At 42.3% G+C, this 17,861-nt stretch overlaps 1 protein-coding gene across 4 annotated transcripts in view; it reads right to left on the bottom strand.

The window, feature by feature from the left end:
- Nucleotides 1–17,861, bottom strand: part of MLXIP (MLX interacting protein) — a 47,616-nt gene that overhangs the window by 5,632 nt on the left and 24,123 nt on the right. For 3 of the 4 annotated variants that reach the window (XM_065032933.1, XM_065032930.1, XM_065032934.1), the window contains 14 exons: nucleotides 17,763–17,848; nucleotides 16,381–16,470; nucleotides 16,067–16,108; nucleotides 14,650–14,821; nucleotides 13,602–13,691; nucleotides 12,660–12,751; nucleotides 11,843–12,509; nucleotides 8,455–8,579; nucleotides 7,545–7,731; nucleotides 6,637–6,761; nucleotides 4,779–4,877; nucleotides 3,670–3,797; nucleotides 2,515–2,638; nucleotides 419–548 (listed from right to left, as the gene is read on the bottom strand). In XM_065032933.1, coding sequence (XP_064889005.1) covers nucleotides 419–548; nucleotides 2,515–2,638; nucleotides 3,670–3,797; nucleotides 4,779–4,877; nucleotides 6,637–6,761; nucleotides 7,545–7,731; nucleotides 8,455–8,579; nucleotides 11,843–12,509; nucleotides 12,660–12,751; nucleotides 13,602–13,691; nucleotides 14,650–14,821; nucleotides 16,067–16,108; nucleotides 16,381–16,470; nucleotides 17,763–17,848 — 2,157 coding nt within the window. The remainder of the gene's footprint in view (nucleotides 1–418; nucleotides 549–2,514; nucleotides 2,639–3,669; nucleotides 3,798–4,778; nucleotides 4,878–6,636; nucleotides 6,762–7,544; nucleotides 7,732–8,454; nucleotides 8,580–11,842; nucleotides 12,510–12,659; nucleotides 12,752–13,601; nucleotides 13,692–14,649; nucleotides 14,822–16,066; nucleotides 16,109–16,380; nucleotides 16,471–17,762; nucleotides 17,849–17,861) is intronic. The other variant, XM_065032931.1, reaches the window with a different exon arrangement.

Raw genomic sequence — 17,861 nt, 5'->3', positions numbered from 1 at the left:
GGAAATTTTAACTATAAATGTAAATACTTGCTGAATTGCGAGGGGGAAAGAATCAAGCAATCATGCCCAAACAGAAAGTAATTTGAAAGCTGAACACAAATCTCAGAAGTCTTCCTTCACAATGAGGTAAATTACTCCAGCTAGAGTGGACTATTTGAAAGTTAAATGCAGCTTGAGACTGTTTAAATTCTGGTATCTATATTCAGCAATTAGTTTTTCTATTCAGTTTTAAGCATGCAACCAAGTGTCTTCACAGTCAAACGAGGTTCTTATTTTTCCACTGAGATAATAAAAAGGAACTGGAAGTCATATTCAGCACCACGTGCTTTCTTTATCATCCTCTGACTTTCAAGAAATAGTATTATATGTGGTGTCACTACTACAATCTGGAATAACTGCTGGATAGAACTTCACTTACTTGGCCTCAGAACAGGAAGAGAACAATGCTGATCCAACCAGGCCATTGCAGTTTGATTCAGATCCTTAAAGCTCGATGTGGAAACCATCCCATTGAACGACTCAAACAATGGCTTAATAATAATGCTGAACTGCAAATCATCAAATGTTAAGGGAGATAACAAAGGAGGAGTGAAAACATCCTGCAGGAAAGGCTACTACAGTTCGGTCTGCAGAGAAACCAATGGACTCCTAAATGGACTTCAACTACAAAAGGGATTGCAACACTTCAAAAAGTATTTTTTTAAATCTGTAACACTAAGACAAAGGAAAAATTTGAACCTCACTTCCTAGTTATATTCCTCATTTTTTGTAAAATTCCTGTACAACTCACCTGATCTCCTACAAACCAACTGCACACTGTGGCACTCTTGCAAGTGCTTGAGTATCTAGAACTTCTACATACATGTAATTTGTTCAATTTCTTCATTGCCACCTTTTCCATCCAACACTGATGGTTTCATAGCAAAAGGGTACAGAAGCCTTAGCCTGCTTTCCTGGAACGCTCACCGTATTTGAACTGAAAACAGCTTGTTATGACACTGTCACAATAATTCACCAAGTAGATTCTGGCTTACAGGTACATTTACTTCAGAAGCTGGTTGGATGATAAAATTAATCTGAAGGCTCAGAATCGGTGCTTTTACCACACTACTCCAGATGGGATATCCTGACTACATTCAGCAGCATGTGAGACTGCGGCCCAAATCAATCTCAGCAGGGTCACACACCCCCAGCTTTCCCACTGTGGCTGACAACCAAGATCAGTCTAACCAAGATCACCCAGAACACTTGAGTGGATTTGCATGTGCTTACAGACTTTTACAGAGTGACTGGAAGAACAGCCTGGGTATTATTCTGTCGATATTCTAATATTCAAGAGTATTCTATTCTTGGGTTATCTCTAGTAGCCAAAACCAGATTACTCATTTCGCCTCTATGTGCAACAGAAACTACAGTATTTTCATATTTGTAATGAAACTGCCCTTCTCTCCCTCACAGTCATTTCACGAGGAGCAGATTTTTTATTACTATTAGCACTCACCCTGGACCTTGTCAGCTTTTACTGCAAGACATTCTGAACTATGTCCGCATGTGTTAAGGATTCGATCCAGGTGTCAGAACAACTGTTCTGTCACATTTATATCCTGACTTGTCAAGGGAAGTTTGGGAATGTTACTTTGCATATCAACCTTGTCTTTCATCAGCTACAAAAGCCATTGTCTTTCCCAAATACTACAAAACCCAGCTACCCAAAATTGCACCTTCATCCCTGATAACCTCTGCTCACCTCTAGGAGTCTCTCACTGATTTTAACGCCTTGAAGCTGCACAAAATAAACACACTATCCAATCAGCAAACACAGGCGGAACTGTCCTTAAATAACCATTTTCATTGTTTTATTAAAGACCTATATTTTTGTAATTGTCTTGAAACTATTCCCGAGTTAACAGTGCTGTAGAATCCAGAGGTTCAACAGTTGCACCAGGTATCATAGACTGGGTGAGATCTTGCTGAGAGTTGTTTCCTAAAAGGATGCTAAGGGTGTCTTTCTAGGGCCAACAAAACCCAGGAAAGACCAAAGAAAGTATTGTCACATATCAAGGTATTAAAACCACTGTAATTCCTGCATGCACAAACATGCACATTTGTAATTATATTATCCAGGCAGTTAGGGTGAAATAACCAGCACAGAACACAAACATAGAAAATATAAACTGAAAATAAATAGCTATATGAATGTATGAAGTTTAAGAGAGCAGTTTAAGAGAAGGTTAACACCACTGGTCATTGCTAATTACCAATATCCCTGAACTGATTCAAGCTAATGATGTTTGATCCAAATAGTCTGATCCCACACTTTAACGTGAAAGGGTTCTGCCTCGCAACAGTCTATAGGGCAAGGATTCATACCCACATGGAGATGTGAATGACAACTGAGGATGTAAGTTATTCAAATAACTTGGCTTAAAACTCACAGCATCAGGATCCAGAGCTCTTGGCTCTAAATATATTAGTATCAAACCTCAAGTTCAGCAGGTTAATACAAAAGGATACAATCCAAAACTTCCAATTCTGCAGCGTCCTGGTTCTCACATACTCATCAAACATACTCCTCAGGTGGTCAAATCTTTGTCGTGTGATGAGAACCCCGGTAGCAGGGAGCTGCTGTTGACACGAACTGAAAAGAAGAGGTTCTGAGGTCAAAATCCTCATCAGAAAGGACACATTTCTCCTACAGAATGAATTATAGCAAGGGAAAAGTGTGTATCCCCAGTACCCTTGACTGAAGTAGCTTCCCAGTGCATGACCCGTCCCAGAATGTAATTGTTACAGCCAGGAATACATACTGTTTCCAATCAATTTTGTCTATATTCATGCAGCAAAGAGATTTCTCAAGCTGCTACACACTTGTTATTATGAGCGACAAAATCAAACATAAAGTATAGTATAGAACAAAGAAGGTTTTTGCATCCACATTAGGAGTCAAGGACAAATTTATAGAGTTACTTCTGAGCAATGTTACAGAAGAAAATGTTATAAGGACGCTTATGAAACAGATCAGTTTAAAATAAAACCAAACAGACATCATCATACTTCTAAAGAAATATAAAAAGATTTTGATTTGCTGATAAGTCCAACATAATGCCTAAGCCTGACACCTCTGTGGATGGAAGAAAAGCCACCGGGCTTCTCAATGTGCATTGTGATAACACATGACTATCGTAAACCCGCAGAGGAAACTAAGGCACCGGGAAGGTTAAATGACCCATCAGGGTTATGTGCAGCCAGTGGCACAAGCTTCTTGATTCCAAGTCCTGTGTCTTACGTACTCAATCATATTTTCCAATAAGAACTGACTGCATTTGGAAAGAAAACTGCTGCAAAGCCATCATGAAGAGTGATCACTTGGTGAGCCTAGCTTAAAAAAAACCACCGTCACTGGCTTCTTCTCAGAATTATTCTGACCTAATGCATCTTTTCTGTTGCTGCCGTTGTTGTATTTGTGCTCAGAGCTTGCTGAAAACCCCCATGGTTTGCTACCAGAGCCCATCTCACAGCAATGTTGCTTTTTGTTTGGAAGTTGGTAGCAACCCTACTTGTGTTCAACACCCATCTGTGGTTTGGTACATCTGAGGCAAACATCCCATCGTCAGCCAAAGCAACATTCAAGCTGCTCTGCTCCATTACAGAAATCTCCCCCAATCTCACATGATGGTGGCATTCAGCTCCTCGATTTCTTCCCGAAGGCGCCTGGTTTCCTCTTGCATCTGGGCTCTTTCCTGCTGTAGTTTAGCGATATATTCTACTGTTTTCTGGAGCGTGAGTGCATGGCTGATCTAGACCAAACACAAACACAGAGCTCACATCATGGAACAAAGCTAGACAGATTGAGAACTTGCCCCTAACCTGCTGTAACACCCAAAAAAGCACTTCAGCACCTTAAGTTCCCTTCACTGTGTGCAAAAGCGCATAGATAAGCAGATCAAAATACCTAAGATAATACTGAACCCTAAATTTCTTTGGCTCATTTGCACACTAGTACAGAGAAAGGTGGTTGCAGTGCTTGTTTTCTTCAATAAGTTACATTTTTGCTACTTTGCTGAAAGTATTTTCACAATTTTACATGGTTTATTTCATTACCTATCCTCTTAAAAATATTTACAATTCTTACTTAAGTACTGAAGGATGTGCGACATCTGCTGACAGATTAATAGTGTTCAAAATTTACAATATAGATTATTTAGTTTGGGAAACCTGAAGTTGTAAACCAGAAGGTACCATGGTCTAGCTATCACCAAAGGAAAAAGAAACAATGTCATGGATCTTTTTAAAAATACTCTTCAGTTTTGAGGAAAGAATTAAAAATCCGTACTTGAGAAACAAAAATAATCAGACATTTCACTAAAGCCACTATGTCAGATGAAAGGTGATGTAACAGTAAACGCAAAGTCATCTTATGCTGCAAATAGGACAAAAATCCTCATTACTGGTGTTCCAAGAGCAAGGATTGCAAAGATCAGGTTTTTTCTTTCCCTGTTGGCTTCAAAGCTGCAGTATTTCACCAGACAAAATTCGTTCAGCATTTGAAGCTGCCTCAGAGAACAACGTCTAAGAGAGGAAGCGCTTTCACGTGCTGTTCCAACTATAAGCTGTGGATTTATCACCCTTCCCTTTCCAAGTCCCTCAGTTCGAGTGTCTCCCCTGACTGACTGGCTTTCTCATTCAACAGTGAAGAGACTCAATTTAGTAACAAGCCTTTTTAGAATGACCCTTCCTTATATCTCATGTTAAACTGTTAGTGCTGCCAAGTTACTTACCAATGTGGAGTTGGGTGAAACCAAGTTGACCAGAGCATCAAAACCAATCTTGATATTAAACCTTCGTTTTTGTTCTGAAATATGCTTCATTTGCCGGTTCTGCATAAATAAAATTAGCTTAAGTCTATGCTGCTCTCCTTTACCATTCTACTGCTATGACTACAGCAGTTATTCAAATTCATAGTATGATTTTTCTTGAATTGCAGCATTCAGAGTCTTCCCAGTCAAAGCCACACAACTATAAACTTGCAAACAATTATTTAAGTTATTAAAAATGAGTGTCCAGTGTATTAAATTCCAAACCTTCAAAGTTTTCTTCCTACAGTAAAAAAATGCTATTTAAGACTGTTACACAATTGCCTTTTCTGAAGTCAAATTCCAATTCTTGAGGCATGTAATTAGTTAGGATCTTGTTGAAGCCTTTAAGAGTCCAAATCATTTATTCCTAATATATACATAATGTCTACTGATGTAAACAGGCAGTCTGACAAAAATAAGAAAGAAAAAAGAATCCACAACTTCAGGCTATCCTGAAGATAAAGGCTTTGTCAGGAATTAACATCTTCATTTGTAGCATTAAAAACTTAGAAGCTGTTTCCACCAAGATCCTTGGAAGGAAATAAGGAGTTTGCCCTTTGAGAACGCATTCTCGGCAGAGCCGGCCCTTCTGGCAGTAGCTCACCATCACCCCAGTTTATAACGGTGGAAAAAAATGTAATGCAGTGAAGTGACTGACCCAACCCACAGAAAAATGCAGGTTCAAGGGCAAAACTGAGATTTCCAGCACCCTCCGTGCTTTGCCAAACTGGAAAACCAACGTTACCCAGCAATATAGAACTACTATATACTATAGCCCATCTTGTTGTAGTGCCCTTACTCTTAAGAACACTCCTCCACCTAGCGGCCACTTTCCCACCATCGGCCAGTCCTAGTAATTTGTTCCTTCGTTAACTTGCGCTCTAGCAGCAAGAACAGGCTGCAACTGCTGACTGTGAGCACTTACGGCAAGCAAAGAACGGCAGACTTTTGCAGGTAACTTGCAGCATGCTCAGCAAGCGGCAGCTCTGATTCTCCTCTGCAACAGAACTAGAACTGGGCGCAACCAAGCTGACATTAACTCAAAGACAGAGAAGCCCAGAAGAGGCTGGTACTTGCAGGACGGTGCACTAACACTCCCTTTGACAACTGAATGAATGACAAGGTTAAAGCTGATTTTCCTGCATTGGCTGTTTTTTGAGGAGAAGCTTCTCAAACCGTCACAGGAAGTGTTCTGACGAGGTCAGCTTGTGTATGAGATACAGCCAGATTTCAGATGCTATCTCTAGACCGCTCAGTTCTTACCCCAGTAATTTCTGAAGTGTTTTACAGCTGTAACTTGTGGAGCTGCTCCTCTGTGGAGCAGCATAGCGTCCCTGGAGACAGGTAACTCACTCAGCAGGTCAAGAACTAACCCCCTCCAGCAATGGCCAGAGCCCTGCAGAGCTGAAGATCCCCAACAGAACAATGGCAAAAAGCCACAGTTTAGAAAACTAAGCCTGAAAACTTTGATTGAGCAAACTGAGACCTGTCATAACACTCCCGTGAGCCACAGCAGGACCTGACATCAAGACCATAAGGACCTGCAGAGGTACAGTTAAGCCTGGCCTCTTTGGTGACACAGCGCTGAGGAGCAGAACAGATTATTAAAGTCTGACATTTTAAGATGAACAGAGCAGCAGAGAGGCAGTGCAAGCTAAGCCTAAAGCACAAATACTCCACCGTTCCTGAAGCACGACTTAGTCTCTAGTCCATGCTCAGACGCCAGGGCAGAAAAGTAGCTACAAAGCCAAAGAAGAAAAGCACCTCAAAGGACACACACCTTAAAAGCAGTCATAGTGGGGTCAGTGGCAGGTTTTCCTGAGCAGCTGTTCTGGGGAGACTGTGGACTGGGGCTCTGCTCAGAGGTGCAGGGGGAAGCTTGGCCTGAATTCTTACAGTCTCGGCCTTCATAAAGGAAGAAAGAAAAGTCACATTAACAAACAACTTTCTGTAGCAAATGTAACTGCTGAGAAGCTTCTATTCAGAATTGAACTGAAATGCAGTTGGCAACCAAATTATTGATGCAGCAACCACATGGCAGAAAATGTTGAGATTGCTGAGAAAGTTTAGTATCTCGTGGCACAAGGCCCATACATCCCAAACAGTGATATGCAATACTCCTTTCACACACACACACTTCAGCAAAAGCACGTTGAACTCATAGGCTGCAATTCCATCGTTCTGCTGTACTCCCCCGTTTGAGGCTCTATGGGCCTGGGATAGGATGGTAACACAAGCCGTTTACCAGCAAACCCAGTACACATCTCTAAAACCAGCCCAGATACTGCTCTATCAACACACATGCAAAAGGAGTCATTGCACTTACCTACTGTTTACAACGATTGTGTCTGAGATTCTCCAATCAAAATTATACTTACGATACTGAACAACAAACCTATTCAGGACTTTCTAGGCAGATGCCTCTCAAATGAGTTTAATTTCTTGGTGACTATGAATGGTACATCCTTTCAGAAAGGAGCACAAAATTGCAGTTTGTGGGAACACTGCACAGTAGTTTAAGGCAAAAATTGCAAACAACTGGATGCAACTGAAGCTGCAGGGTAGAAGGGTCTAAAAAGCCTTTCCTTCAAAAATTATCCAGGGATCCTCAAGGCCCATTTACACCCTGCCTAACCAACGGAAACACAAACGTGCAGGGGACAGAAGGTTTGGAGCTTTCTAACTTACTAGGTGTAGGTGAGGGAACTTGTGAACTGCTACTGTGGGAAGACATTTTCTCCCCTTTCACCAACGCATCCTGGACTACATTAGGAGAGAAGAGATGTGAGACTGTGGACTGGGTTTGTTGACTACTTGGTGCTCGCTGTGCTGGACCAACCAGAATGTTACTACGGAACTCCGTCACCCCGGGAGCCTGGGAACAGCATAGAAATAGCACAGAGAAAAACAGAGAGAAAGAAAAAGAGCAGGAAGGGGGGGGGTGGGGCAGAGGGAGAGAGGGGATAAGAGAAAGGGGAAAAGGGGGAAGAGAGAGAGGAAAAGAGAGAGAAAGATTTGTTACCTCGCCTTTCACTAAAAGTAGCAAATTAACACATCATTAACAATCTGATGACATGAAATAAAGGCTAATACATAAGGAATTGGCAGGCACAGAAGTTAGTCTTCTGGCAGGAGACCAGTTTCCTTTCATAACTTAAAGCAGTATTAAAACACATGAACAGCATAATATGCTAAAATCTATTTCCATCTTCCTGCACGCAACACATTGGGAAACCCGCTCACGTACTCAAGGCGTGCTTTCCAACAGGCCCAGGGAAAGGTGAGCATCCTGGGTTCCTTCTGGCTTCTGCACGATCCATAAAAAGCACAGTCCATCCCCATTCATGGTACTGCACACACACACCTCTTTGCAATCTTACTGTTGCGTGAGGCAGAGTCTGTGAGGATTAGATAGTGCCTCCAGGCCCACAAAGTAGCTAAATTAAAAACAAGCAAACATAATGCCAAATGCACAAATGCATGTGCTGGGTAACAGGTGAGATTCAGTGGACGAGTTACCCTCCTGAGGACATTATGGCTCTAACTACTTGCAAATTACAGGCCTAAAAAAACAAATATATTTTTTTCTTCTTCTTACTCTGACAATTCCAGCTGGTGCAATTGCAACATTAGACTGAGACGTGGCTGGCGTCAAAATCCCCTCTCTTTTTAAAGGTGCTGCTGGAGTTACAATCACAGCTCTGGACTGTCCCTGAAAGGCAGCTGAAGAACACAATTAAGTCAGAATTGTTAATGACACACACAAAAAAGATGGAGATTATTTTATATGAAATAACTTGTCATTGAACAAGGGAATGGATTAATGGGAACCTATTTGGTACTATTTCATTGTAATATGAAGTGCTACCAGTTTTCTGATAATCTCAACCCCACGAATCCAGTCCAAAGGACTCCAACACATCAGGTATTTCTGAGGTTTCTAGCATCGTTGTCACTGTTTCAAGGTGAATTTACAGAGGTACCTAGTAAATCAGAGAGAAGGAGGATCATCTTCACCTCTACTCTCACATCCACACTTGGATCTCGGGCTTGCTTTGCTGACCAGGAAGGGGTCATGACAGAAACCAACTCAGTGCTTCATGCTCCCTTGTATGTATTTTAAATTCTCTTCCCCACCACTTCACTGACTATCTGGTTTTACAGCTGTTTTACAGGACACACAAGCACAAGACAAGCAAATGCGATTGGGAATCAGTACCAAAATTCCAGAAAACAGGCTAAAGAACCAGGAGTTCTGCAGTGTTAGACAGCTAGAGATCATTGTGAATAGCAGCACTTGTCTCTGCAGAGAAAGTTACAAATGAAGTCTGTACAGGAGACTTGCCCTCACAACAGGAATCAGAATCCTTGCTCTCAAGTTGTTTTTTTTCACCACTACAGTATTCTAGTCTAAAATAAATCTGTTAAGGTCTCAATTTAACCAACACAGATGTACAGTTATTGACATGGCATTACCGCTGACACTGTTCTTGCCCAGGCTTTGCTGAGAACATGACTAACCATCCTATATTGTTACTGAGGGAAGAATCCCACAGAGACACAGTTTCTGTCTGCTCCTTGAGAATACTACACCAAACTTACTCAGTTTCATTCTAGGCTGCATTGGCTCCAGTTCTTCTTTATACTAATAAAGTTGTGATGTAGGAAAAGTGTCAGAGTAGTTCAGTCACTGCCAACCCACCCCTCTGCGGTTTAGCATCAGGATACTGACAGACACACACAGCAGAACAACTGCTGTGACCAACAACAACTGTGTTTTGAACCAACTAAAGTTTCCGTATAGCCTTTAGTAGAAAGGCCTGTGGACTGCAGAGCCCTCGGGTCGGCCCTTGCGTGGGTCTGTCTGGCAGAGAGCGCTGTCGTCTGACAAAGGGACTTCATTCTTTCTGAGCATTCCCACATCCAAAGCTGGAATCACAACCCTTCCACTGTTCACTAATGTTAAGCCAGACTTAAGACCTCTTTACTGAGCTCAAGAGCCGGCTACTACCAGTGCATTAATGGTGCTGCACAAAGTGGGTATTTCTGACTTCCACATTTGGGTAACTGTAACAATCAGCACCTATTTAGATGCTCCTTTAGATTTTTTCATGCTTGTATCCTACACATGCGTCTTTTGCAGACTTCTCTCAAAATCAGAACATTTATCCTGAAGTGGTGATAACAGAGTTCTTTCCCATGTGAAATCTTGCACCTGATGAGAGAATCTGTGCAGATTTTTGAGTCCTTATATCACAGGGCAGTAAATGTTACACATTCCTTTCTAACACAGGTTATAATATAATTTGTTTTAGTCATGAGATGATTTGTTTGTCCTGAACACAAGTGACAGGCATAAATGCCTTAGTTACAAGTACTGACATTTATTCTATTTATGCTATTGGATCTGACCTCCGAGCTTGGTGTCCCAGTGGTTTAGGAGCACTGTGATCCCTGAACACACGCCACTGCCAGGAATTAAAAACAGCAACAACTTTAAATCTAGATTGAGAAGCAAAGCCATTTGTTGTGATGGTTCAGAAGTAATTGATGAAGGATTGGAAAAGTGATACATGGGGTGAGGAACAACCCAGGAGGCACTAAGAAAGCTAGGAGCAAAAACTTTCTGAAAATGAGAGATGCCTTCAATGCTTTACTAGGTGAGAAATGCACATCTCAACTGCTGAAGGTACACGGACTCTTGCTTTATAATGTACTGTAGACAAAAACACTGCCGTTAACACCCTGTGCTATTAATCATGGGTCATCTTGTTCCCAGCGACACACCAGAATTAGATCCTTGGGTCTGTTCTACTCCTGAACAGCAATTTATTTTTTTTTGGTGGGTAACCACAATGCCCAGCCCTGGCAGACACACCTGCTTCTTAGTAAAGCCTGTTTAACAATCCTCCTCCAGGCAGGGTTTTTCTTGGATTATTGTTGCACATTTCAGGTGACTTAAGTCACTTGGCCCCCAGCCAGCGCAAGTCTAAAACCAGCATGCGACAGTCCTAAAAAAACGTGTACTGCCTGTCCTGTCTAGTCTTGAGCTTTTCCACAAGAACCACCACAAGCAAAACTCTCTCTACTCACACTTGCTATTCTTAAATGGCTCCAAATCATCCGCGATGTGGAGGTCCCAGCAGATTGGTTAGGCTCTCACACTCCGAGCTGAAAATCACGTGCTCCTGGCAGCATCTCAAGAGTCTGCAGATTGCTGGAGACAAAGACCTCCAGCTGCCCTTCCTGTTCTTAGTCCTTCCCCACTGGAAGGGCTGATTCTCATCCCCCTGGTCCTTCCAGGGAACACTGGTGGTGGATGAGAAGCACACTGCCCTGTTTCCAACCGCACCAACGCTGTGGTCCACTTCAACAGCTGCTCCCCGGCCAACACCGGACTTAGTCTCAAATTGTTTCAGGCACACCAAGATGAACCTCAGAATACAGCCAAAGTGTTACCAAAGGACGTACACGAGTACCCTGCTATTACAGAGCATGATGATGCACAGGGAGGTGTAGTGACTTGTCCAGGGCAACCAGATGAGTCAATGACAGTGACACATGTGGCATTCTCCATTCCACACCACCTCCTCACCATCTCTGCTGTGGCTGAACGCTCTGAGGGACAGTTAATCAGAACAGCATTGAAAATCCAACCCAAGGTTTCTGTGGGGTAGGAGCACAGAGCTCTACTCATCCCACGGGTTGATGCATCTACACAGCCCAGCACAAATTTTATGAGGAGATATCCCCGCCTTTGGCAGGTTGGCTTTTCACATTCACAACCAAACTGCTTCCAGTCCTCGCAGCAGTCAAAACATCCTGTTGAACAGTGTAGTCACACACCAGTGGATTCAGAAGTCCCTTGGACACCCTCAAGAAGTTATATTTCTACTTATTATGTAAACCAAGAAAAGCAAGAAGGTCTCTCCCTCCTACTAGTCCCACTCCAAAAAAGCAAAGCATCACCCCCCTAGTGCTCTCACCTGGGGTGATGAAGGCATTCTTTACCAATAAGGACACTGTTTCAGGCTTCGGAGCAGGCACTCTTTTCTGTGACTGTTTGGGCCTTGTCCCAGTGCTGGCCAGAGGAAGAGCTTTGGGGAGTGCAAATGTCAGCTGGGACTGCAGCTGGGGCCGGGGCTGGCCCTGCAGGACAGCAGTCTGGAAAGCCAGGTTACAAGGCACTCCTGCACCCGGCTGCTGCGTTGCCAGGATGTAGTTTTGGCTCTGGCTAAAGGTGGTGGCAGGGGCATTGTGGGTCAATGTCGCAGAAGCTGTGTGGGTGATAACTGTAGATTCACAGAGGCCAGACTTCGGGGCTTCTGGTGCAGCAAATGCAGCTGGTGAAGAGCTTAAGTTGGAATTCAGAGGCACTGCAGGCAACGGGGCTGGGTGCTGTTGCGTCGCAGGTTGAAGCAGTGGCAAGGGTGCCTGAAACACCGGCATAAAAGTCTGTGGCCCGCTGAGAGATGAGGAGTCAGGAGTGAAGTCTGGTGGCTGGATGAAAGATCCCTCACTCCTAATGCTGGAACACTGGTCGGTGTCAACATTGGGAATGACGGGCGCAGGTACTGGGGAAGCAATCAGTCCGTCACCGAGGGTGCCTGCTGGAAGCGGGCTGGGCAACGAACCCGACGGCAGGACAGGAGACTGGCAGAGAGGAAAAATATTACAGATTGAGACAGGACCCCTGAAACTTACCTGAACTCCTTCTGAGAAGGAACGTGGCTCATATCAGAGTATTCATAGCACACACATGTCTGAGAACAGGCTGTTTTAAACAGTGAGAACCTCTCTTACCTGGGAAGAATGGCTGCTGCTGTCTGTTGTACCTGAGCTGACAGCAGACACAGAAGGGAAATAACTACTGGAACGACTGGGTGTGAACAAATCTGAAATATGAAAAGACACCTATTAATTATCTGCTTTTCATACTCAAGGTATGGCATTGCTAGATGCTAAAATTCACAGGAATATTAATATTATTTAGCAAATAATGAAACCAGGAGATTTTTGCTTCATGCAACTGCTGCTGACTGAGTGATGTATTGTTTTCCGAGGAACTGATCTCTTCAGGGCAGACTTCTTCAACTTTCATGCCAGCTGAGGACAATACAAAAATCAGTCTGCTGTTTAAGGTTTGCCTGCACACAGACAGCCAAGAGCTGATTCTCAGTGCAGTCCCACAAGATCTGTTTTTCTGATGCAGACTGCACACAGGCCCAGCAAACAGATGTGACTTTTGACTTCCACGAAGATCCATAAACATCAAAGTTCTCAGTAGTAGTTTCATGTCATATGTAATGCTTGAGAGTACCAGAAAATGTTCCAAGTCAAAGTGTTAAATCACTTCATCACTAAGAACCACCCTTTGTGATTCTGCGAGTTCTCCTGTCCACATCTGATGTTCTGTCTTTAAATACTCAATGACTTCAGGTCTAAATGCTATTAATTTGAAAGGCAAATTAACAACCAGGTTCAAACACTGGAATAAACAATCTTAAAGTGACTCTCAAACCCAGGTAAGAAAAGGAATGGGGTCACAGTAACAAGAAAGTCTCCCCACATATGCATCTGTTTGAAATAATGAACAATGAAAACATCTATCAAGTGTTTTCACCCTTCACTCAAATCTCCTGCCTTCTGAAGAGAGTAGGTATCTGCAACATTTAATCTTCTGTTAAAAACTAGTTCATAAATCACTGTAATTTTAAATAAATTGACTATATATATGATTCTTACCCTGAAAAGGCTCAAAAGTATCCATAAAATCAAAATTTGGCTGGAGAGGAATAAGCCCTGGTTGGATCATGTCAGCATTTCCTAAGTGTCCTGGAAAATTCAAAAGACAGATCAGATCAGCTTTCACATCACTTGCACAGTAACGGCAGTAGGAATCCATCGTTTGGCTAGAACACCAACACACACTCCACAGGCAGGCTGGGCCAGGATGTTTACAGAAAAACTCCTGTTGAAATGAAGCGAGCATCTGCTTTTCCTCACTACTACAGCACAGAGCTGAAAGCAAAACTATTGGGGAATGAAACTTTCAACCAGTAAAATGGAAGAGGTGGAACCTGAAAGTTCTAATTAACAACTGGGGATTGCCAAGCTTGGACACCTTCTCCTCCCAAACCCACTGCCCTGCCCGGCTGAACGATACATACACTTGTTGGGAAGCACAACCTGAACCACGACAGCTCATAGTGCAGTATTTTAAAATAAACCATCATCCACTTCATTTTGCGTCAGGTACATTTCATGTAAACTACAGTTGCTCTGGAGTTGCTCAGACAACTTAGACATCCATGCAGCAAGGATGATGCATAGTGGATATCTGTCCCGTTAGGGAGCATTCAAAAGAACTTTGTAGCCCGTGGGATTGTTTTTAGAGGAGCTGTGACTTGCCCTTGTTCTAAGGGACATAGCCAAAGAAAAATACATGGGCATTCCCTTAAAACTACACAAATGTGCTTTGAGATAAATAACAATGCCTTCACCACTGATATAGGTAAATACTGCTCATTACAGATTTATTCAGAGCAACATCAGAGGACAGTGCCTGGAGCGGCACGTAAGAAGCTAAGACAGAAATTAAATTTAGACGAATAACTGGGGCTCCATAACTTATAAAGCATTAGAGAGCTTGATTCTCTCACCTATTTTTTATCTCTATTGGCAAAGTTGGATAAATTCCTTAGGCAAGACTAGAAAAGCAGCAAAGCAAACAACCAGACTTCTCCTAGAGGTTCCCACTGCAAAATCAACCCAGCTGACAGCCAGCAAATACCTATGTCCCTGGAATTTGGCCAGGAAACCAGCTGATGTGAAGACAGTGTGGAGAAGAGCGTGTCAGTGAACTCGGACATAAGCATATCTGCATCCAAGAGGCTGCCTTCCTCCATAGGGACAGGGGTTTCTCTGCCATACCTTCTTTTTTGCCAGAGAACCACATCATCGTCCTGCCAAAGGAAAGGAAGAAAAGTCAGGCTGCCTAGATAACGCTAAAGCAGTCAGGTGCAGATGTATAAAAACAGTCTTCATTTTTCACAGTTTTAGAGAAAGCAACTCTCCTTTAGGAGCCGTGTGAAAGGAATGAAAGAGATCGGTGGTACTTCTGATACACCAACAACTTCAGCTCACTGATCTTGGCAACAACAGAAAACTTCAGTACAATACTGCCACACTCTGGGAAAGGTTTTTGCCAAAAAAAACCCAAATGGTGACTAGAAGGACATATGTCAAAATAATTTCAACAACACTTTCTAGTTTCATTGATTATACGTATATTTTTGTACCTACAGTGTAACGATTTCTCGGTTTAAATAAAGATTTTAAAATAATATGCACATGTAAAACCCAAAGCGAACAACTATCTTGAAGTGTATCTGAATGTAGTTAAGTGTCATTACAATCTGACTTTGCACAAGGTATGTTGATACTCTCGTGGGCACTTTCAGCTCGTGAAAATGCAACACAATGTGACTTGGTTCACTACAGGCTGAGCTAAATTCAATAGTCTTGCATTTCTGCAGACTAAAACCACACACAGTCAGGTTCTTACAGCCGAGCCAACATGCAGCTGTAACTACACCAACAACACCATGACTGTGCATTGGTGCTCATGGCCAAAACAGTCCAGAGTTCTGTGAAACTGGAACAGATCCAGACTTATCCTTAGTGCCAAAAAGGCAAAAAAAAAATCAGAACAATGCTTTTGATCATCAGTTTCTATGGCCAAAGCACGTTTGATGGCTTTAGGGGGTTTTAAAGTTTGCCCTTTTTTTCAGTCCTGGCACATTATTTGTCCACGTTGTGGGCAGCAGGAAGATGTGCAACATGTAGCACACACATGGTCACAGATCCAGGTACACAAGCGCAGCACTAGGGGCAGTTACGACTCAGTAACACACAAACTAATGTGCCAGCTCTCAAAGACATCGATCTTTCTGCACACCCAACACTGACTCTCATTTCTTCTGCCACAGCAATTTACATTCAGCCTCTCCCTCCATCCAATTTAAACTACAAATCTTCCACTGCTCTCTAAGGCACAGAAACATTAAGGTGTTTAATCATAATTAAGGCTTAAGCAAGATGCTTGTCTTTAGATTTTAATCAATGCAAGCTACTGCATGTTACAGCTTTGTTACTTATTACAGGTCGTACAAGCACAAATACTGCCAGTTATTGGTGGTATTACCTACCCTGACCAAACTTGAAAGATCTTCATCTTTATGTTTCTGTAACTGCAAAAGGAGAATGAAACAGATGTTAAAGTCAGAATAGGTCCTGTATATGTCAGCAGAATACTGGATTTTGCAAAACTTTTAAGATCCAATCATGCACAATTAGTCTCTGCACAATGATTTTCAGTTAAGTAGGACTAAACAGATGAGTATGCCTGTACTATCTGCTTTAAGTGTACTTGCAGGCTAGCAAAAGTGACGGCACAACTCAGAAAGCAACAACATACTGATCAAGTTCAAGTAAGTGACTTTCACTGTGTAAACCAACAGACCCTTTTCTTGAAGTATGTTCTCCACTTGTGGTATTCCCTGATGACTATTTCAATTCTTCGTTTCCAGTATTTCCCTTCTGTCGCAATGGCCTGAGAACACAAACACATACCATGAATTACAGGGAATCATGTAATGGCTGAATGTTCAATAAATTTCCAAGCAAATATTCAGGCATAAAAAATGCAAAAGAAAGCATGCTCATTCTGTTTGAGCTCATGTATCAGCAGCCCCCACTGTCCCAGAGTTCAGCTGTCACAAACAGTAAATCTGACAGTACTAACTTCATCTTCCCCACAATAAACAAGAGATGATGTCTGACTGCACTGTCGGCATCTCCCACATCAGCTCAACCATAACCGATAGATAAGAAATGAAAAAAAAAACCAAACTTAAAAATTAATTTACTAAAATATAACGTATAAAGCATTTAATATCCTGTTCTGCAGAAAACAGGCAAAGAGTTTCACATGAACATGCACACACGTACACGAAAGCTGTTAAGAACGACACAAAGCAAGAGAAACCTGATGTCCAGCTCAGGGAGAAGCATGACCTTGCAGGCCACACATTAACAGCAACAAAAGCATCGGAACAATGTGGGTCTTTAATGTATCACAGATAGCAGTGTATAAGTTGGGGACAGCAGACTAATGAGAGCCTTAACACAACTTTCTTGTGTTCGAGGGTCATCTTTCAGCACAAACACCAACATTGTTCTTTCAAAAACCTGAGACAGTTCCACAAACTCATCTGGAACTCCTTTGAGTTATAAATTATTCTAGAGTTATGCAGTATAGAGAGAGCCACATATTGCCACATCAAGGGCCTCACTGGTTTTCTGCAAGAAGCCAGAGGGCAGATGTTAGTTTTCATTTACGCTTACAAAAGCACAGAAATGAAAGTATGCAAAGTCATATTCACTCTTTTTGTGAAGTTACCTTGACAGAAAAAGAAACTGCTTGTTGTCTAGAAATCACATCTCATCAATTAAATAAACAAGACTCTCAAAGCATCACTTAGATTCAATCCTGGAAACAGCTGTCACTGATTTCGCACTGACTTCAGCAATCTCCAGCCAGAAGAGACGGGTGGCTGTCAAAATCTTAACTATTCAAACTGCACTTCTATGACTTATGTTTCAGTAAACTAGAATACAGGCATAAGTTACACAGATAACAAATGTCCTTCTGGTCGCACCCTGGTCATCTCAATATCATAAACTTACAAAAATGGGTTCAACAGACATCTCCTTTATACTAACGGTTCCTTCTAAATAAAGACAACAGAGGCAATAATTGCTATGCTGCTCTCATATCCAGCAGAATAAAAATCTTGCGATAAACTCCAGAGCTCATTAGTGTGTTCCTCAGGTTTTACACACCTCTGGCCGACGATGTTCCTCTACATCAACAGAGCCGTCCAGTGGAGTCACAAAATGGCACACTGGATTCTTGCGCTTCTCCAGGTCTGAAACAGGAAT

This window comes from Columba livia, chromosome 17 (genome assembly GCF_036013475.1).
Source record: "Columba livia isolate bColLiv1 breed racing homer chromosome 17, bColLiv1.pat.W.v2, whole genome shotgun sequence".
Classification (NCBI taxonomy): Eukaryota; Metazoa; Chordata; class Aves; order Columbiformes; family Columbidae; genus Columba; species Columba livia.
Note: the sequence above shows the minus strand (reverse complement) of the source record. Positions and strands in the feature narration are given on the sequence as shown.